The following is a 17,797-nucleotide window of genomic DNA, read 5'->3' as shown; positions in this document are numbered from 1 at the left end:
ATTTGGAAAATCTAGGTGAAGGTATACAGGAATATCTGTGTGTGTTTTCTGTCCATCTGAAATTAATTTCCAGAGAAAAAGTTAAAATGTCTCATTCCTGAACAATTATAAATTGTTCAACTGAAAAACATGCTTGAGATCATTGAAATAGGATTATATAGGACTCAGGGCCCATTATCAACAGTTTATATTTTATTTGGGAGACTAGATTATGCATATAATTAAAGGGTAATAAAAGTTGGTATTTGATGAAGTACTTATGTGAACGTTAAGTCCTACATCTATGCGCTAGCATGTTTGTTGAGGATATGTTGTTTGAAATCACCACCAAAACCAGAAGCCCAGTTTCTAAGAAACCTGCGAAACTTTGGAAAATTTAAAAAAAAAAAAAAAAAAAAAATGGGGGGGAGGGAGAATTTTTCAAGTGATGTTGAAAGACCACCTTCCACTTACTAAGCAAGCCTGTATCAAGACTGTTCAGGTTAATAATTAATGAGATGTTCCATTAACAATTTTAATGAGAATCTGAATAGTGCTCTTAGAAACACCCTTAAGAATGTTACCAGCATTCTTTGTTGCAGTTGGCCTAGAGCGGGATCCCCTGCCCACCTTACATTATTTTTGCTTGGGTTTTAGGGGTTTTTTTTTTCCTTCATTTTATTTACCTCCCTCTGCTTGCACGCTTCATCACCTCACCTGAACTCTTAAGGTAAGATACTAATCTCTGTGTATATATGTTTCCCTATTGTAAAATATACTTAGCATATATTTTTAAAACATCAGACTATAATCAGGTTAGAATAATTGAACGTTAAAGCTGCTTACCAAGAAAGTATGTTTATTTGTAAGTAAAAGTAATACTTTGAATTTCAGTAGCTACTCGTTTGCAGAATTTTGCACTTTTCTTAGTAATTTAAAATTTCTTTTGTAAAAGTGGTAGTCTAAGAAACTTGTTTAATTTTTAGCCTATATGTCAAATATAGAAGACACAAATTATCTATGAGAGAATTAATTCCTTGAGCATCTTATACTGTTATCTCTAACCGTTTAAACAGTTATCTATAAACCTTAAAAACTACTTTTTGCCTCAGGACCTATATTCCTTAGAGCAACCATTAGAAAACTACGTGTTAAATTCACATATATGACTAAAGAATCATGTGCCTTCTTGGTTTGGCATTTCCTCTTGTCTATTTTAAGTGTTGACTGTTTAAAGAATCAGTATTAAAAAAGGTTACTTGTGCATTTCTCGCTTGGAATATTAAATACCAGAAGCTGTGATTGCCTTTCTATGAGGATAGAAACCCAAATGCCCTTCTGCCCTTTTTATATAACTGAACTCTAGTGTTTCTTTCCAGAACAACAGCTGTTCATGCTTCCTTTACCGGGAACTCTTGTGACCATTAGCCTCCCATAGCTTTACGTGTACATCCTTGCACCTCAAGAAGAAATGGCTTGCGCTGAGTATTCTTTTCACGTGCCAAGTCTTGAGGAGCTTGTTGGAGGTAAATACAATAGTAACTGAAGGGTTTTTAAATTATCCTAAGGAAAACAATTAAAAATAAAAATATTGTAAGACATAATTTATGTGATAGTATTTTCAATGCAGAGCTCATTTTCCTTTTCGGTGTCTCTTCTGTACTATTTTTATTGAGAAAGTCCAAAATTATGCCCCTCCAAAAAAAAAAAAAAAAAGTAAACTCAACCACTTGAAGATTCTTGTTAAGATACCAACTTTACAGAGTGAAAATGAATATAGTAATCCAATATTTAAGTATGTGTGATGCCCGAAAAGTCACACCGTTTTAGCTTTTTACCAGTTACAATATTCTTTAAGTATAAAATCTGTGGTATATTAACCATGTTCCTAACATTACTACTTTTTCCCCTTCTCCTGATATGATAGACTGCCAATGAACTTTCTTAGATTTCTGTATATATTTTTCTGCAGTTCCCCTTGTTCAAATAGGAATTTAAGGCCCCTTCGCAGGATGAATTAGGTGGGGTGACAGATAAGAAAAAGAAAGTAAAAATAGGACTATGAAATGAAGCCAGGAATAGTACTAAGCCAAAACTGTATAGCCTGTCAGAAAGCTAACATTTGATTGATGGCCTCTAGCTTGTATTCTGACGGCGAGTATAAAACCTACCCTTACTTTTCAAAGTGCACCCATCCTGACAGTTCATCTGTCTTCCTGATTGAGGTTTAAGTCAAAAAGCGTACTCAGGTTTTGCTTGGTTATGACTCTCTTCTTTTGACCTTCCTAGTTTTTCCTCAGTGGGATGGCGGCTAACAAATCATCTGTATGACTAGTATTCTTTGCCTGTATTTTCTTTCTGTCAGTCTTTCTGTCTTCCCTGTTATGAGAGGACAGCTAGGAATCTTTTCTTTGAGGGCCTTTCTACATCTATCTTCGCTTGTGTGTCTGTGTTTCTATATGTTCTTTCTATATGTACAGGATATTTTCAGTACAAAATAGATTGGAATCTAAGTTTTTTGGCTTGCAATTGATTTTCAATTTTACATAAAGTCCTACAGCAAGAATTTGGTCTCTTTGAAATCGGTAAAAAATAGATTTAACGGTATTTCCACATGCTGAAATATTATAATTTCCATATTGATAAGTCTGGTGTCATTAGTTTAGCTAGGGGAATTTTCCAGGCAATTTGGTTTCTGTTTTCATATGGATAAAAGATCTGGTATGGAATGTCTATGTGGCTAGATTTAGGATGACTTCATGTTTTGGAGAGGTTGATTCTACAAAACTTAAACTAATGGCTGACACTATCAGAGAAATTTTTATGGAAACTTTCCATCCTTAGAAGTACATTGCTCCTAGCATTATAAGTTTGAAATATGTTTCTTTTTTCCCTTTTTGTATTGAGTTACAATACGTCTGCGGTAAAGTGCACTAATCTTAAGTGTACATCTTGATGAATTTTAGCATGCTTACACTCATGTCACTACCACCCAGACTGAGATATAAAATACTTCGGCATTCCAGAAGACTCCTTCAGGTATTTAGCCAGTCACTATCTCTACCCAAAGAGGTAACCACCGTTCTGACTTCTGTCACCTTAGATGAGTTGCCCGATTTTGAAGTATGTGTAAGTGAAGTCCTATAAAGTCTTTTGTGTGTTAGTCCTTTTGCTCAACGTTTTCTCTTCAAGTGTCCATGAAGTTGTTACATGTAATTGCTTACTAACAATTTAAATATAGACATTTCAATAGGTCTTTGGAATTCTGTCTGCAAAAGAAAAGTAGTCCTCACCTTAATGCAGTATTTAAATCTCTACAGATCTATAGTGATTTTGATGGGGATTATTTGTGTTTAATTCTGTCTTGTGATTGTGTGTTGGTGTCTAATTATATTAATTAATAAGACCTTGTGATTGTGTGCCTAATGTCTAGTTATATTCATTAGTAAGACCATTTCCCTCTTTTTTTTAATGCTTATTTATTTTTGAGAGAGAGAGAAAAAATGCAAGTGGGGGAAGGGCAAAGAGAGAGGGAGACACAGAATCCGAAGCAGGCTCCAGGCTCCAAGCTGTCAGCACAGAGCCCAATGTGGGGCTCAAACCCAAGAACCGTGAAATCATGACTTGAGCCCAAGTCGGACGCTTAGCCAACTGAGCCACCCAAGCACTCCTCCCTCTCTCTCTCTCTTTTTTTTAAATTAAAGTAAGCCCTGCCCAACATGGGACTTGAACTCATGACCCCAAGATGAAGAGTCCCTTGCTCTACCAACTGAACCAGGCCCCTCCCCTTGCCCTCTCCCTCCCCCGCCTTTTAATTATACAAATTTAGACTGAGAGCGTGATACCCAAAATGTTAAGGGAAGGTTTGATATATGGTGGCAAATTTTTACCTGATGTTAACCCTTTTCCTTTTCTGTCAGTTCTGCAGAAGGGCCTCAAAGATAACTTTGCTGATGTCCAGGTGTCTGTGGTCGATTGCCCTGATTTGACTAAGGAGCCATTTACCTTTCCTGTAAAAGGTAAACAGTTTTTGCAATTCACTTTTTTCAGTCCCCATCTTCTTCTGAAACTAAAATTATTATGAAGGATTGTCTTAAATTACCTACAAATAAAGGATATTGTCCCAAATTTTAGACTAAATTGTGCTGAATTTCTGTGCAGTTTTCTTAAATGGAGCAAATTTTGTTTTATTCCTTTGTGGGAAAATGCTGTTTTATGCACTTATGTTATTTTCACAGGTTCTATCATCGATATTCAGTAGGCTAGAATCCTTGATATCACATGAGAGTTTTGTTTTTTAACTGTTGGAGCGACTGTTAAGGAAATGTAAATTTCGCTGTTTATATTTATTTATTCAAGACCAGAAGGAATCTTGAAAGCCTTGTATTTGAGTCATCTGTTAAATTCTTATTTGCCAAACATCCAGCCGATGTTTAAAGTAAGAAGGAAGGGAAAAAATATTGGTTGAATAAATATAATTTGTATGATAGATAAACACCTATATTTGGTGACTTAATTTTGACAATAACCCTGCAAAGTAAGTGCTCGCCCCAGTCTAGGAATGAGAAGACTGAAGCTCAGAGAGGCTAGGCAAGATCAACAGTAATCATAATCAGGATTCAAATCCAAGTCTATCTGTTCTGAAAGTCTGACCTTCTCCCATTATATCCTATTGTGATGAGGAATTTGGAGATAAACACTCACACTTCCTCTTTGATTATGTTACTGACATAATTATAATTTTTTGTTAAAACGTAATTTTACACAGAAGTTCTAGACTCTTCTTCTTTCTCTGCCACGCACAGATTTCATTACCCTAAGGAAGCCAAATAATATATTTGGGCTTCAGATATATTAAAATGGAGAGATTTGGCTTTCATTTTCTTTCTGGGTCTTTCCAGCTTAAACAGTCTCTGATTTTAAGTATTCTTGTAAATTCTACATGATCTCACGGCTCGTGAGTTCGAGCCCCACGTCGGGCTCTGTGCTGACAGCTCAGAGCCTGGAGCCTGCTTCATATTTCATATTCTGGGTCCCCCCCCCCCCTCTGCCCTCTCCCACTCATGCAGTCTCTCTCTGTGTCTCAAAATAAATAAATAAACAAACAAACAAGCATTAAGTATACTTGTAAATTCTGGAAGTTTTGTGTACCAGAGGTAATATATTCTCCCCACTAAATAAGTAGTCAATGGAAGTAAAATTAAAAAATCAGAAAACACAGAAGAGTACAAGGAAAAGGAAAAATGATTCATCTTAATTCTGTCATCCAAAGAGGTTTCTAGATGATAACTTGTAAGCCTTTAAATTGCAACACTAAGGAAGCTAGATATGTACGTTTACATGTATCGTATCTTTTACAAGTGTTAGGTACTTTCTACCTGGTCTGACTGAAGTCACCAATGACTTTGATATGTTTACTGGTATTATTTGGTTTCTCACATATTTCATAGTATTCGGCCATGGCTGCCTGACATTCTGTCTCCCCTTAGTTCTCTCTCCTTTTTCCTTGATTCTTTTGCCTTCTCTTCCTTGGTACCTTTCCGACTTCCATGATGTTCTTTCTTCCTCATTTTTCCTAGCTCCTTTCTCTTTCTGGCAGGCTCTTAAATCCTGACATTTTCTGGAATTCTTTCCTCAACCTCTTCTTATTCTGTACAGTCTCTCTGCATTTTTCCATTTACTCCTGTGATTTTAAATTGCTGTGTGGATACAAGAACTTGAAATCTGCACATCTCACCTAGGTAGGTCTGTCTTTTTCTTGGCTATAGATGAGTAATTCCAGCTGTCCACAGGACATCTCCACCTGTATATGCTAAGGACAACTTGAGGTCAGCATGTCTAAAATTTAGCTCAATCCTTCACCATAGTTGTCTATTCTCCCTTGTCCTCTTTCTTAATCTACTCTTCTCCATCTCTACAGTCCCCATTTTTAGCACATTATTTGTCTTTTCCCAGGACTAGTAAAATAGTCCTCTAATGGTTTCTTTAAATTTCAGTATTACTATCACTTATGAGAAAGACTCTTATCCATGAGTAATTTCTGCTGATCCCATGGAAGAAATTTCTAAAATCCCTAATTATAAATGGGATGTATAAAAATCCTGTACATCTTCCTTCTGCATAGCTAAAGAAATAGCGACATATGTGTATACTTTATTTTGGGATATTGTTAGTATAAAACTGACAAGACTGCTTTTTTTCAAACAAAAAGTAATTATTTTCTACTTTACATTAAAAAAAAAGAAGGTGCCTTTCCCAAGTTGTGTCTAGCTGTACCTGTGATGTTAATTAAAAGTGTCAGTAAAGAAAAAAAAAAGTGTGAGTAGAAAGTTCCCAACGTCTGAAGTTATCTCTAATTACTTGCATTTCTATAAACAACCTTGGGAATAAACAACTTTGACAAGAGGATCTCCCAATATGGATTTGTTTAAAATTTTTTTTAATGTTTATTTATTTTTGACCCAGAGAGAGAGACAGAGCATGAGCGGGGGACTGAGCCACCCAGGTGACCCACCCAATATGGATTTCTTAAAGAACTAATATTCTCCTGGAGCAAAATATGTTATACTAAAGTACAATTTTAGTCAACTCCCCCTCTACCAAAAGCACAGATTTTTTTTTCATTTTTTTTAATGTTTATTTATATTTGAGAGAGAGACAGAGACAGAGCACAAGAGGGGGAAGGGCAGAGAGAGGGAGACAGAATCCGAAGCAGGCTCCAGACTCTGAGCCACAAGCTGTCAGCACAGAGCCCGACGCAGGGCTCAATCCCACCAGCAGTGAGATCATGACCTGAGCCAAAGTCAGATGCTTAACCGACTGAGCCACCCAGGTGCCCCCAAAGCACAGATTTTTAAAGGAATAGGTCATTACAGACTAATTGTAGAATTCTCATCCTATCTGAACTTCGGCTTCAATTCTAGCCCTTGCTCTATTATCAACTTTCCATTGCCTTTATGCTTGATAATGACAGTATTAGATATATAAGTAGTTAGAATAGGATAGGGATCATAGCTATTTCTGTCTTTCAATCCCTACTATTTGTAAAACTATAAGAATGGAAGAGTTAGGTACCCTTTAAATAATAAATAAGTTAGTGCCTTTTGGCATTTTACACTTAAGTTAGAGGTTTGCCTATTTTTAAAGTTACTTTTTTTTTTTAGGCATCTGTGGGAAAACTAGAATTGCAGAAGTAGGAGGTGTGCCTTACTTATTGCCTCTTACAAATAAAGAAAAAGTAAGTGTACTTTTACTCTTCACATTCACATGAAGATTATTAGAGGTTGAGTTGATTCCTCTTTTTGTTATTAGAAGACCCATTGACCAATGTGGCATGGAAGTATTAATGGACTCAGTGAAAAAAAGTACAGATTTGTATAAGTTGTGATTTAAATAATATTTTTTCTTCTTGTATAGGTTTATGATGTAAATAAGATTGCAAAAGACATTAAGCTTCCTGGAGCTTTTATTCTCGGAGCAGGAGCAGGCCCATTTCAGACTGTTGGGTTCAACTGTGAGGTCAGCATACATATAATGATTTTACTTTATTTTATTATTTTTTTTAAATTGTTTTATTATTTTATTATTTTATTTTATTGCTTTGACGTTTAGTCTACCTATTTTTCTTTTATTGCCCTACCCGAAAGTCTGCTTTCTGAATGAATTGGTATCCTCTTTCTTTATAGATTTGATATCGTTTGGTACCGATTTGGACTATAGCCTATGTTCCACTATAATGGAGCACCAGCCCCTAATTTCAGATTTTCTAGGGTATGCACTCCGTGTTAGATGAGTCTAACATCCTAATGTGGTCTGCTGAGGTCCCTGGATTGTGCAAGATTTCAATCCTTTATCCATCAGAGAATTTCTGCCTTCACTGTAAATCTTTCCGTTTGATATGAAAGCAGCTTTTGATGAGAAGATGAATGGAATATTTAATGATCTCATCAATTCCCTCTTTCAGACTAAATAGCAAGGACCTACCCCAGTGGTATAATGATTATTTACAAAAGATACTATCGATTCCTGTGTGTGTTAGTATATTTACAACATAAAAACACCACGGTCTCTTCCCATCTCTGGACCAGAAAAGTAAAAGACCTCTTAAGTCTGCCCATTCCCTCATCTCTTCAGATGTGACCATTACTCGATAGTCATACAAGGTTCTTTTGTAGAAAGAGTAATATAATTTACCTAGTGTTCAAGATAGAAAAAAAGTCTAAAATTTAAAGCCCAGTTTACAAGGTTTTTGAAACACTGTAAGAAATACTAGACGTTTTATAAAATGTTTTTTCAACTTTTTGATGTTTGTAAATCTTCAACATTTTGAATCTAAAATTAAATATTTCATACTTCATGTTTTCTTAATGGGTCCTGAAATAAAATATCTTAAGTCAAGGATCCTCAAGATATTCTCTTCGGATATTGATGCCAGGATTGACTAATTTACTTTTCTTATTTACATTTCTTTTCAGTTTATGCCAATTATTCAAACAGAAAGTGAACACAAATCTCCAGTAAATGGAAGTTACTTTGCCCATGTTAACCCTGCAGATGGAGGGTGCCTGCTCGAGAAATACAGTGAGAAATATCATGATTTTGGGTGTGCATTACTGGCTAATCTTTTTGCCAGTGAGGGCCAACCTGGAAAGGTGATTTTTTGTTCACAAAGACACAGTATTCTCCAGAAGTTCTCAGATAGCTAAAAATTTGAACTTTAACTGCCACAAGTACGGTTTTCTTAAAAGTCAAAACCAGCTGAGCCAAATTTTATTACAGATTCAGAGAGTACTACAAGTAAGGTGAAAGTCTTATTTAAAACTGAGGTGAAGAATACTTAGTAAGCAATACCTTGTTTTCTGAGTAATAAAAGGTAATGCTATTCTTGTGTGGAGTGAGTCAAATAGATGAACCACGCAGCTGAAATAGATAGATACTACCTACCTGCAGTTGCTATGTAGGTAATTTGTTCATTGCTGATTGATCAGATGTTGGTTGAGCTAGACAGAAATTGTGGTAGCAAAATATTACATCAAGAAAGAGGTAAAAAAAACTAATGCCTCACCTCGTCTTTACTTCCTGTTAGAACACGAAAAGATCATTTCAATGTTAGCAGTTGTGAGAACTCTCAGATTTTTAAATACAGGGAGCTACTTCGGCTACTTTGAGAAGCCAGGTAGTGAAGTAAAAAGACCTAATTAAGTGGAGGTAACACAAGTCCAGAATTTTAAGGGAAAGGAAAAGATGTAATCACTTTCTCCTCCCTTCTGACTTACCAGAGGTTAACCCCTTTGAGCCAGGAATTCTCAACCTTTTGCCACCTTGACATATAAATGATAAGAATCTCTAGAGCTCAGTAGAAGACTTCGCTATAACTCTCTCTGTCCAAGAAAACATGAATAAGACTTATTAGAGTAAATGATAACTCATCATACACAGACACACACACACACACACACACACACACGCACACGCACACTATGTATTGTTGATCAAGACAGGATTGAGACATCTCGCTCAACTCCTATGTGTGTGCTCCAAGCAAACAAGTGACTGCTTCATGGCATTAGATTATATGTTTCATTTTGATAGTTATTCACATAAAATTTTGCAACTTAGAGCAATGGAATGCATATTTATGTCCTCTCTAGGTCATTGAGGTGAAAGCCAAAAGAAGAACTGGAAAACTTAACTTTGTGACTTGTATGAGACAGACTCTTGAAAAACATTATGGAGATAAGCCTGTAGGGATGGGAGGTACTTTCGTAATTCAGAAGGGAAAAGTGAAGACTCACATAATGGTAAGAGTCTTTGTGTACATGTGTATATGGGTATGTATGTGCACATACTTAAGATCTTGAGATTTTTTAATATACATTGAGAATTCTACCCTTAAAACACCCTGAATGCTTTTACTATGATTGTATTAATTTTACTTATTTATTTATTTAATCCTTTAAGTTTATTTTATTTTGAGAGAAAGAGAGAGCAGGGGAGGGGCAGAGAGAGAGAGGGAGAATTGAGAATCCCAAGCCAGCTGCACGCTCAGTGCAGAGCCCGACACAGGGCTCGATCTCGCAAACCGTGAAATTATGACCTGAGTGGAAATCAACAGTTGGACGCTTACCTGACTGAGCCACCCAGGTGCCCCATGTATTACTTTAAAACTTAAATGACAAACAATACTGTAAATCATACTGTAAGATAATGTCTAACCAGAGTCCTTTCTTTATGTTAATACATTGGAACTTTGTGTTTTTAAGATGTAGATAGATATGAGTATAAGCCTTAGAAATAGATTATCAATTTTTTTTGGATTATCATTTTTATTGCCAGAATCCCAAACTGCATATGTTGACTTTGCTATCTAGATGGTTGTGGTTTTGGGGAAAGGAGTCATTATGAAAATTATAATCTTATGGGCTAATTATATAAGTTTATAAGACAATAAGGATGGAATACCGTATGAAGCAAGACCCAGGGCATTTTTTTTTTAATTTTTATTTTTTTTAATGTTTATTCTTTTTTTTAAATTTTTTTTTTTTCAACGTTTTTTATTTATTTTTTTTTTGGGACAGAGAGAAACAGAGCATGAACGGGGGAGGGGCAGAGAGAGAGGGAGACACAGCATCGGAAACAGGCTCCAGGCTCCGAGCCATCAGCCCAGAGCCTGACGCGGGGCTCGAACTCACAGACCGCAAGATCGTGACCTGGCTGAAGTCGGACGCTTAACCGACTGCGCCACCCAGGCGCCCCTTAATGTTTATTCTTGAGAGAGAGAGAGAGAGCGCGCGCGTGCACATGTGCATGAGTGGGGGAGGGGCAGAGAGAGAGGGAGACACAGAATCTGAAGCAGGCCCCAGGCTCTGAGCTGTCAGCACAGGGCCCAATGTGGGGCTCGAACCCACACACAATGAGATTATGACCCGAGCTGAAGTCAGACGCTTAACCAACTGAGCCACACAGGCACCCCGAGGTTTTAAAATAATGTTTTGTGGGTGCAAGAATGAATCAAGTGTAAAAGTAATTACAACTTAATTTCCTTTTCATTCTGTCACTAAACTCATCAAAAATGTTTGGCTTTAATGTTTTTTATCCTGATAATTTTAAGTGGCAAGTCAGCTGATTTTGCAAAGACACAACATTTACGAAACTACTTAATTTTCCAAATTGTTAAAAACAGAATTGTAGATAAATCTAATTGCAAATACCAAATAATTACAGGCATTTTTAAAACTCGAGTACACAATACTTTATTATTAACTATGGGCATATCTCATTTTATTGTGTTTCACATTATCGCATTCGCAAATACTGCATTTTTCATACATTAGTTTGTGGCAGCACTGCATCAAGCAAGTCTTTTGGCACCAAATTTCCAACAGCATTTGCTCACTTCCCCTCTCTGTGTCGCATTTCGGTAATTCTCGCAATATTGCAAACTTTTTCATTGTTCTTATTATGTTTGTTACGGCAGTCCGTCATCAGTGATCTTTGAAGTAATGATTGAACTTGCTTTGGGGTGCTACAAACGGCACCCATGTAAGATGGTCACCTTAATAAATGTTGGTCTGTTTTGACTTTTCCACCAACCAGCCCTGTGTCTGGGCTCCCTATTCCCTGAGACACAACAATATTAAATTTAGGCCAGTTACTAACCCTACAGTGGCCTCTCAGTGTTCAAGTGAAAGGAAGAATCACACATCTCTCACTTTAAATTAAAAGCTAGACATGATTAAGCTTAGTGAGGCAGGCATGTCAAAAGCCAAGGAAGACCAAAAGCTGGACCTCCCATCCAAACAGCCAAGGTGTGAACGTAGAGGAAGAGTCCTTGATGGAAAATTAGAAGTGTTACTCCAGTGAATCCACAAATGGTAAGAAAGCAAAAATAGCCTTATTGCTGATATGGAGAAAGTTTTAGTGGTCTGGATGGAAGATCAGACAAGCCCTAACATTCCCTTAAGCCAAAGCCTAATCCAGAGCAAAGCCCTTCTTCAATTCTATGAAGGCCGAAACGGGTGAGGGAGCTGCAGAAGAAAAGTTCGAAACTAGCAGAGGTTGGTTCATGAGGTTTAAGAAAAGAAGCCATCTCCATAACATAGCAATGCAAGGTGAAGCAGCAAATGCTGATGTAGAAGCTGCAGCAAGTTATCCTCTAGAGATCTAGCTAAGGTAATTAATGAAGGTGGCTACACGAAACAACAGATTTTCAAGGTAGACAAAACAGCCTTCTATTGGAAGAAGATACCGTCTAGGACTTTCATACCTATAGAGAAGTCAATGCTTTGCTTCAAAGCTGCAAAGGACAGGCTGACTCTTCTGTTAAGGGCTAATGCAGCTGGTGGCTTTAAGTTGAAGCCAGTGCTCATTTACCATCCTGAAAATCCTAGGGTCCTTATGAATTATGCTAAATCTACTCTGCCTGTGCTCTATCAATGGAACAGCAGAGCCCAGACGATAGCACATCCGTTTACAAAATGGGTTACTGAATATTTTTAGCATGCTTTTGACACCAACTGCTCAGAAAAACATATTCCTTGCAAAATATTACTGCTCGTTGACAATGCACCTGGTCACCCAAGAGGTCTGATGGAGATGTACAATGAGATTCATGCTTTCATGCCTGCTAACATCGCGTCCATTCTGCAACCCATGGATCAAGGAGTAATTTCAGCTTTCAAGTTTTATTATATGAGAAATACATTTCAGGGGCGCCTGAGTGGCTCAGTCGCTTAACCATCTGACTTTGGCTCAGGTCATGATCTCATGGTTCGTGTGTTCAAGCCCCATGTCATGCTCTGTGCTGACAGCTCGGAGCCTGGAGCCTGCTTCGGATTCTGTGTCTTCCTCTCTCTCTGTCTCTCCCCTGCAGGCACTCTGTCTCTCTCTTAGAAATAAGTAGAAATTAAAAAATTAAAAACAATACATTTCATAAGATTATAGCTTCCATAGACATATGGCAGCTCAGGGAAAAGTCAGTTGAAAACCTAGAAAGGATTCACCATTCTAGATGCTATTTTTTTTTTTTTTAATTTTTTTTTTTTTTTAACGTTTATTTATTTTTGAGACAGAGAGAGACAGAGCATGAACGGGGGAGGGGCAGAGAGAGAGGGAGACACAGAATCGGAAACAGGCTCCAGGCTCTGAGCCATCAGCCCAGAGCCCGACGCGGGGCTCGAACTCACGGACCGCGAAATCGTGACCTGGCTGAAGTCGGACGCTTAACCGACTGCGCCACCCAGGCGCCCCCTAGATGCTATTAAGAACATTTGTGATTCATGAAAAGAAGTCAAAATGTCAGCATAAATAGGAGTTTGGAAGAAGTTGATTACAATTCCCATAGATGACTTCGAGGGGTTCAAGACGTAAGTGGAGGAAGTAACTGCAGAAGTGGTAGAAACAACAAGAGAACTAGAAGTGGAGCCTGAAGGTGGGGCTAAATTACTGCAATCTCATGATCAAACTTGAACAGATGAGGAGTTGCTTCTTAGGGATGAACAAAAAAAGTGGCTTCTTGAGATGGAATCTGCTGGTGAAGATGCCGTGAAGATTGTTGAAATGACAACAAGGGATTTAGAACATTACATGAACTAAGTTGCTGAAGCAGCTGGAGGGTTTGAGAGGATTGACTCCAATTTTGAAAGTTCTGTGGGTAAAATGCTACAGAACAGCACTGTTCACCACTGTAGCACCCTGATCACTCAACCCTGAGCCATCAACACTGAGGCAAGACCTGCCACCAGCAAAAAGTTTATGCCTTGAAAAAACTAGTTTATGACTTGCTGAAAGCTCAAATGATTGTCAGCGTTTTTTGGCAATAAAGTATTTTTAAATTTAGGTATGTACACTTTTTAAGATATATGCATACTTGATAGACCACAGTATAATGCAAACATCACTTTTACATGCAACGGGAAACTAAAAAATTCATTTGACTTGCCCCTATTTTATTGCAGTGGTCTGGAACTAAACCCACAACATCTCCAAGGTATGCCTCTAGTTAACCATAAGGTGCATTATATCTCTAAAACTTACCCATCTTGTAACTGAAAAATGTTTGTACCCTTTGACCTTCACCTCATTTTCCCCATTCCCCAGCTCCTGGCAACCACCACTTTATGTGTCTGTTTCTCTAAATTGGACTCTTTAGATTCCAGTAAGTGATACCATGCAATATTTGTGTGTGGCCTATTTCATTTTAGCATAATGTCCTCCAAGTTCATCCATGTTGTTACAAATTGCAGGATTTCCTTCCTTCCTAAGCCTGGATAACATTCCTTGTATATGTGTGTGTATACATATGTCATAATTTTACATATTTACACACACATATATATAATCAAATCACACATTTTTATATATATATATATATATATATATATATATATATATATATATATACATACACACACACACACACACAACAATTTCTTTATCCATTCATCCATTGATAGACCCAGAAGTGGGATTACTGGATCATATGGTTCTATTTTTTGAGGAACCTTCATACTGTTTTCCATAATGATTGCACCGGTTTACATACCTACTAACATCATACAAGTGTCCCTTTTTCTCCATATCCTTGTCAACACTTGTTATCCCTTGCTTTTTTGATAGCAACCATCCTCACAGGAATGAGGTGATATCTCATGGTTTTGACTTGAATTTCCCTTCCCTGATGATATTGAGCACTTTTTCATATACCTGCTGGCCATTTGTATGTCTTGTTTGGAGGAATGTCTAATTTAGTTCCTTTGCCCATTTTTTAAGTTGGTTGTTTTTTGCTATTGAGTTGTAGGAGTTCCTTGTATATTGTGCATATTAACCCCTTATTGGATAAATATTTTTTCCCATTCCATAGATTGCCTTTTCATTTTGTGGCTTGTTTCCTTTACAGTGCAGACGTTTGTAATTTGATATAGTCCCTCTTGTTTATTATTCCTTTTGTTGCCTGTAGTTTTTATGTCATATGCAAGAAATTATGGTGAAAAATCCCACATTCTGAAACTTTTCCCTTAAATTTTATATTTTAGCTCTTACAGCTAGGTCTTTGATCCATTTTGAGTTCTTTTTTTTGTACATGTATAAATTAAGGGACCGACTTCACTCTTTGGACATGAATATCCAGTTTTCCCAGCACCATTTTTTGAAAAGATAGTCCATTTTCCATTGAATGGTTTTGACACCCTTATTGAAAATTATTTGACCATATATGCAAGGGTTTATTTCTGGGATCTCTGTGCTATTCGACTGATTTGTATGTCTGCCTTTATGCCAATGTTACACCGTTTTGATTACTTGTAGTTAAGTTTGATATCAGGAAGTGCTAGGCCTCCAACTTTTCTCTTTTCCCCGAAGATTGGTTTGGCTCTTCAGGGTCCCTTGAGATTCCACATGAGTTTTACGATGGATTCTTCTATTTCAGCAAAATCCTTTATTGGGATTTTAATAGGGGTGGCATTAAATTTTTAGATTGCTTTTGGTAATATTAACATCTTAACAATATTGTTCGATTCATGAACACAGGATATTTCTCCATTTATTGGAGTCTTTTTAAATTTCCTTTTTTTTTTTTAAATGCTTTATTTTTGAGAGAGAGAGAGATAGAGATACAGAGTGCCAGCAGGGGAGGGACAGAGAGAGAGGGAGACACAGAATCCAAAGCAGGCTCCAGGCTCCGAGCTGTCAGCACAGAGCCCAACGCAGGGCTCAAACTCACAAACCTTGAGATCATGAGCCATAGTTGGATGCTTAACCATTGAGCCACCCAAGTGCCCCCTTGGAGTCTTCCCAAATTTCTTTTAGCAGTGCTTTGTAGTATAAGTTTTTGTTTGTTTTGTTTTTGCTTCCTTGATTAAGTTTATTTTATTCGTTTTGATGCTTCTACCAACTTCTAATGCCTTGTTCCCCACCCACACACCCCTCAATGTACTGGTAGCAGTAATGAGATTTAAAATTAGGACGAGGATATATTTCCAGGAAAACTGAGAAGCTATGAAAAATAAAAAGATAGTAGGCTTATTCTTTCATTTATTCATTCATGCATTTTAGCTTATACACTTGATTGGTGATCCTTTTGAAAACTATGGTATATAACTTGTTTTGATTCTAAAAATAGTCAAATGTATAAGAAGGCTTAAATTTCTAATGTAATGAAGTTAGATACAATTTACATTTTAATTATCAATAATATTCTATATATTTAGAATGATCTTTTATTGTAGCCCACAGAATTTTCTTCCTGCCCTTTGAACTCTGATGAGGAGGTGAATAAATGGTTGCACTTTTATGAGATGAAAGCTCCTTTGGTTTGTCTGCCAGTTTTTGTCTCCAGAGACCCAGTAAGTTTATGTCTGTCTTTTATATTGCAGTATAATACAGTGATTATGCTTAGGTTTTAGGATATTCTTTTAAAATTAGGCACTTTCTGAGTTGTCATTTAAGAACTAGGATAGTCTCCAGAATTATCTTGAAAGATGAGGGAGCAGGTGGCTAACGCCCCTGTGAGTTAGTTAGGCAGGGCAGATTTTACCTTCGAGCAAACCAAGGCACAGGTATTTTACATGATACCCAAAGTCATGTTATTAAATAGTAGAATCAAGACCATGATTCGGGTCTCCTATCACCTTATTTGTTGCTCATCATACCATTCCTTATATTCTAACACTAGACACTAGAAAAAGATATGAGAGAGACCAATTCAGAGAAAGTAGCTACCACAATACTGACTTTTGATCCAGCGGTTACGTGTCTAGGAATGTATCCTTAAATATATGTGTAAGTATTTAAAATTATTAGTTAAAAGGTTATTCATAATAGCATTACTATAATAGCAGCATTGGACATAATCTAAATGTTAGTTGAGAATTGGTGGAATTGGTATGTGTGTACAATGGAATGCCATGTAGGTGTAAAAGAAAGCAGAAGCTCTTTTATGATCTAATATACTAAGATCTCAAGCTATATTTTTAAATGAAGAAAAGCAATACTCATCACAGTATGTACAGAGTGAAAATTTGAGTAAAAATTACAAAAGTTAATATTTCTGGAAGGATATATAAGAAACTCCTTACACCGGGTGCCTGCAAGGAAAGGAAGGAAGGAAGTAGTAAAGGCAGAAGATGGAAAGACACACTTTATGGAATATTTCCTTTTTCACTCTTTGAATTTTGAATTAAGTATATATATTGCTTACTTAAAAAATAAAATAAAAACTATTATAACAAATAAAAAGGTCTCCCTCCCCCTTAAACAATTCCTATCCAGGATAATTTAAATACTGACAGATAGCTTGTCTGTTGTCCTAGGGGTTTGATTTGCGATTGGAGCACACCCATTGTTTCAGTCATCATGGAGAAGGTGGACACTACCATTATGACACTACCCCAGACACAGTGGAATATCTTGGATACTTCTTGCCTGCAGAGTTTCTGTATCGCATTGATCAACCAAAAGAGACCCATTCAATTGGGCGAGATTAAATCAAATGAAAAAGACATAATTAAGGTTAAGTAATCAACTCATTGATTGATACTAATATAAAATCCAATAGAAATGATCTCACGACTTAAATCCCATTGTTTTGGCCATTAACTGAAAGGTATGTTGACCTCTGTACTCTGTATTATCTGATATATCTTAGAGATTATTGGGAACCAACATACATAATGAAAATGTTCATTTTTTTACTCTTTATTCACAGCAAAATCAGTCTTATGTTTATACCTTAAATATAACACGATCAGGAATCACGTGATTATACCTACTATCTACCGGTAATAACTTATATTTGTATAACATTATTAAATTTTTCAAAATA

At 36.7% G+C, this 17,797-nt stretch overlaps 1 protein-coding gene across 4 annotated transcripts in view; it reads left to right on the top strand.

Annotated features, from left to right (window-relative positions):
* The window catches only part of CD1H11orf54 (chromosome D1 C11orf54 homolog), a 21,248-nt gene extending 3,451 nt beyond the window's left edge, over window positions 1–17,797 (top strand). For 3 of the 4 annotated variants that reach the window (XM_030332986.1, XM_030332985.1, XM_030332983.1), the window contains exons 2-9: window positions 1,359–1,505; window positions 3,900–3,998; window positions 7,143–7,216; window positions 7,396–7,497; window positions 8,454–8,630; window positions 9,630–9,779; window positions 16,203–16,319; window positions 17,286–17,797. In XM_030332986.1, coding sequence (XP_030188846.1) covers window positions 1,451–1,505; window positions 3,900–3,998; window positions 7,143–7,216; window positions 7,396–7,497; window positions 8,454–8,630; window positions 9,630–9,779; window positions 16,203–16,319; window positions 17,286–17,459 — 948 coding nt within the window. In that variant the 5' untranslated portion in view covers window positions 1,359–1,450 and the 3' untranslated portion in view covers window positions 17,460–17,797. Of the gene's footprint in view, window positions 1–636; window positions 710–1,358; window positions 1,506–3,899; window positions 3,999–7,142; window positions 7,217–7,395; window positions 7,498–8,453; window positions 8,631–9,629; window positions 9,780–16,202; window positions 16,320–17,285 lie in introns of those variants that run through there. The other variant, XM_030332984.1, reaches the window with a different exon arrangement.

Source organism: Lynx canadensis, chromosome D1 (genome assembly GCF_007474595.2).
Source record: "Lynx canadensis isolate LIC74 chromosome D1, mLynCan4.pri.v2, whole genome shotgun sequence".
Taxonomy (NCBI): domain Eukaryota; kingdom Metazoa; phylum Chordata; class Mammalia; order Carnivora; family Felidae; genus Lynx; species Lynx canadensis.
Note: the sequence above shows the minus strand (reverse complement) of the source record. Positions and strands in the feature narration are given on the sequence as shown.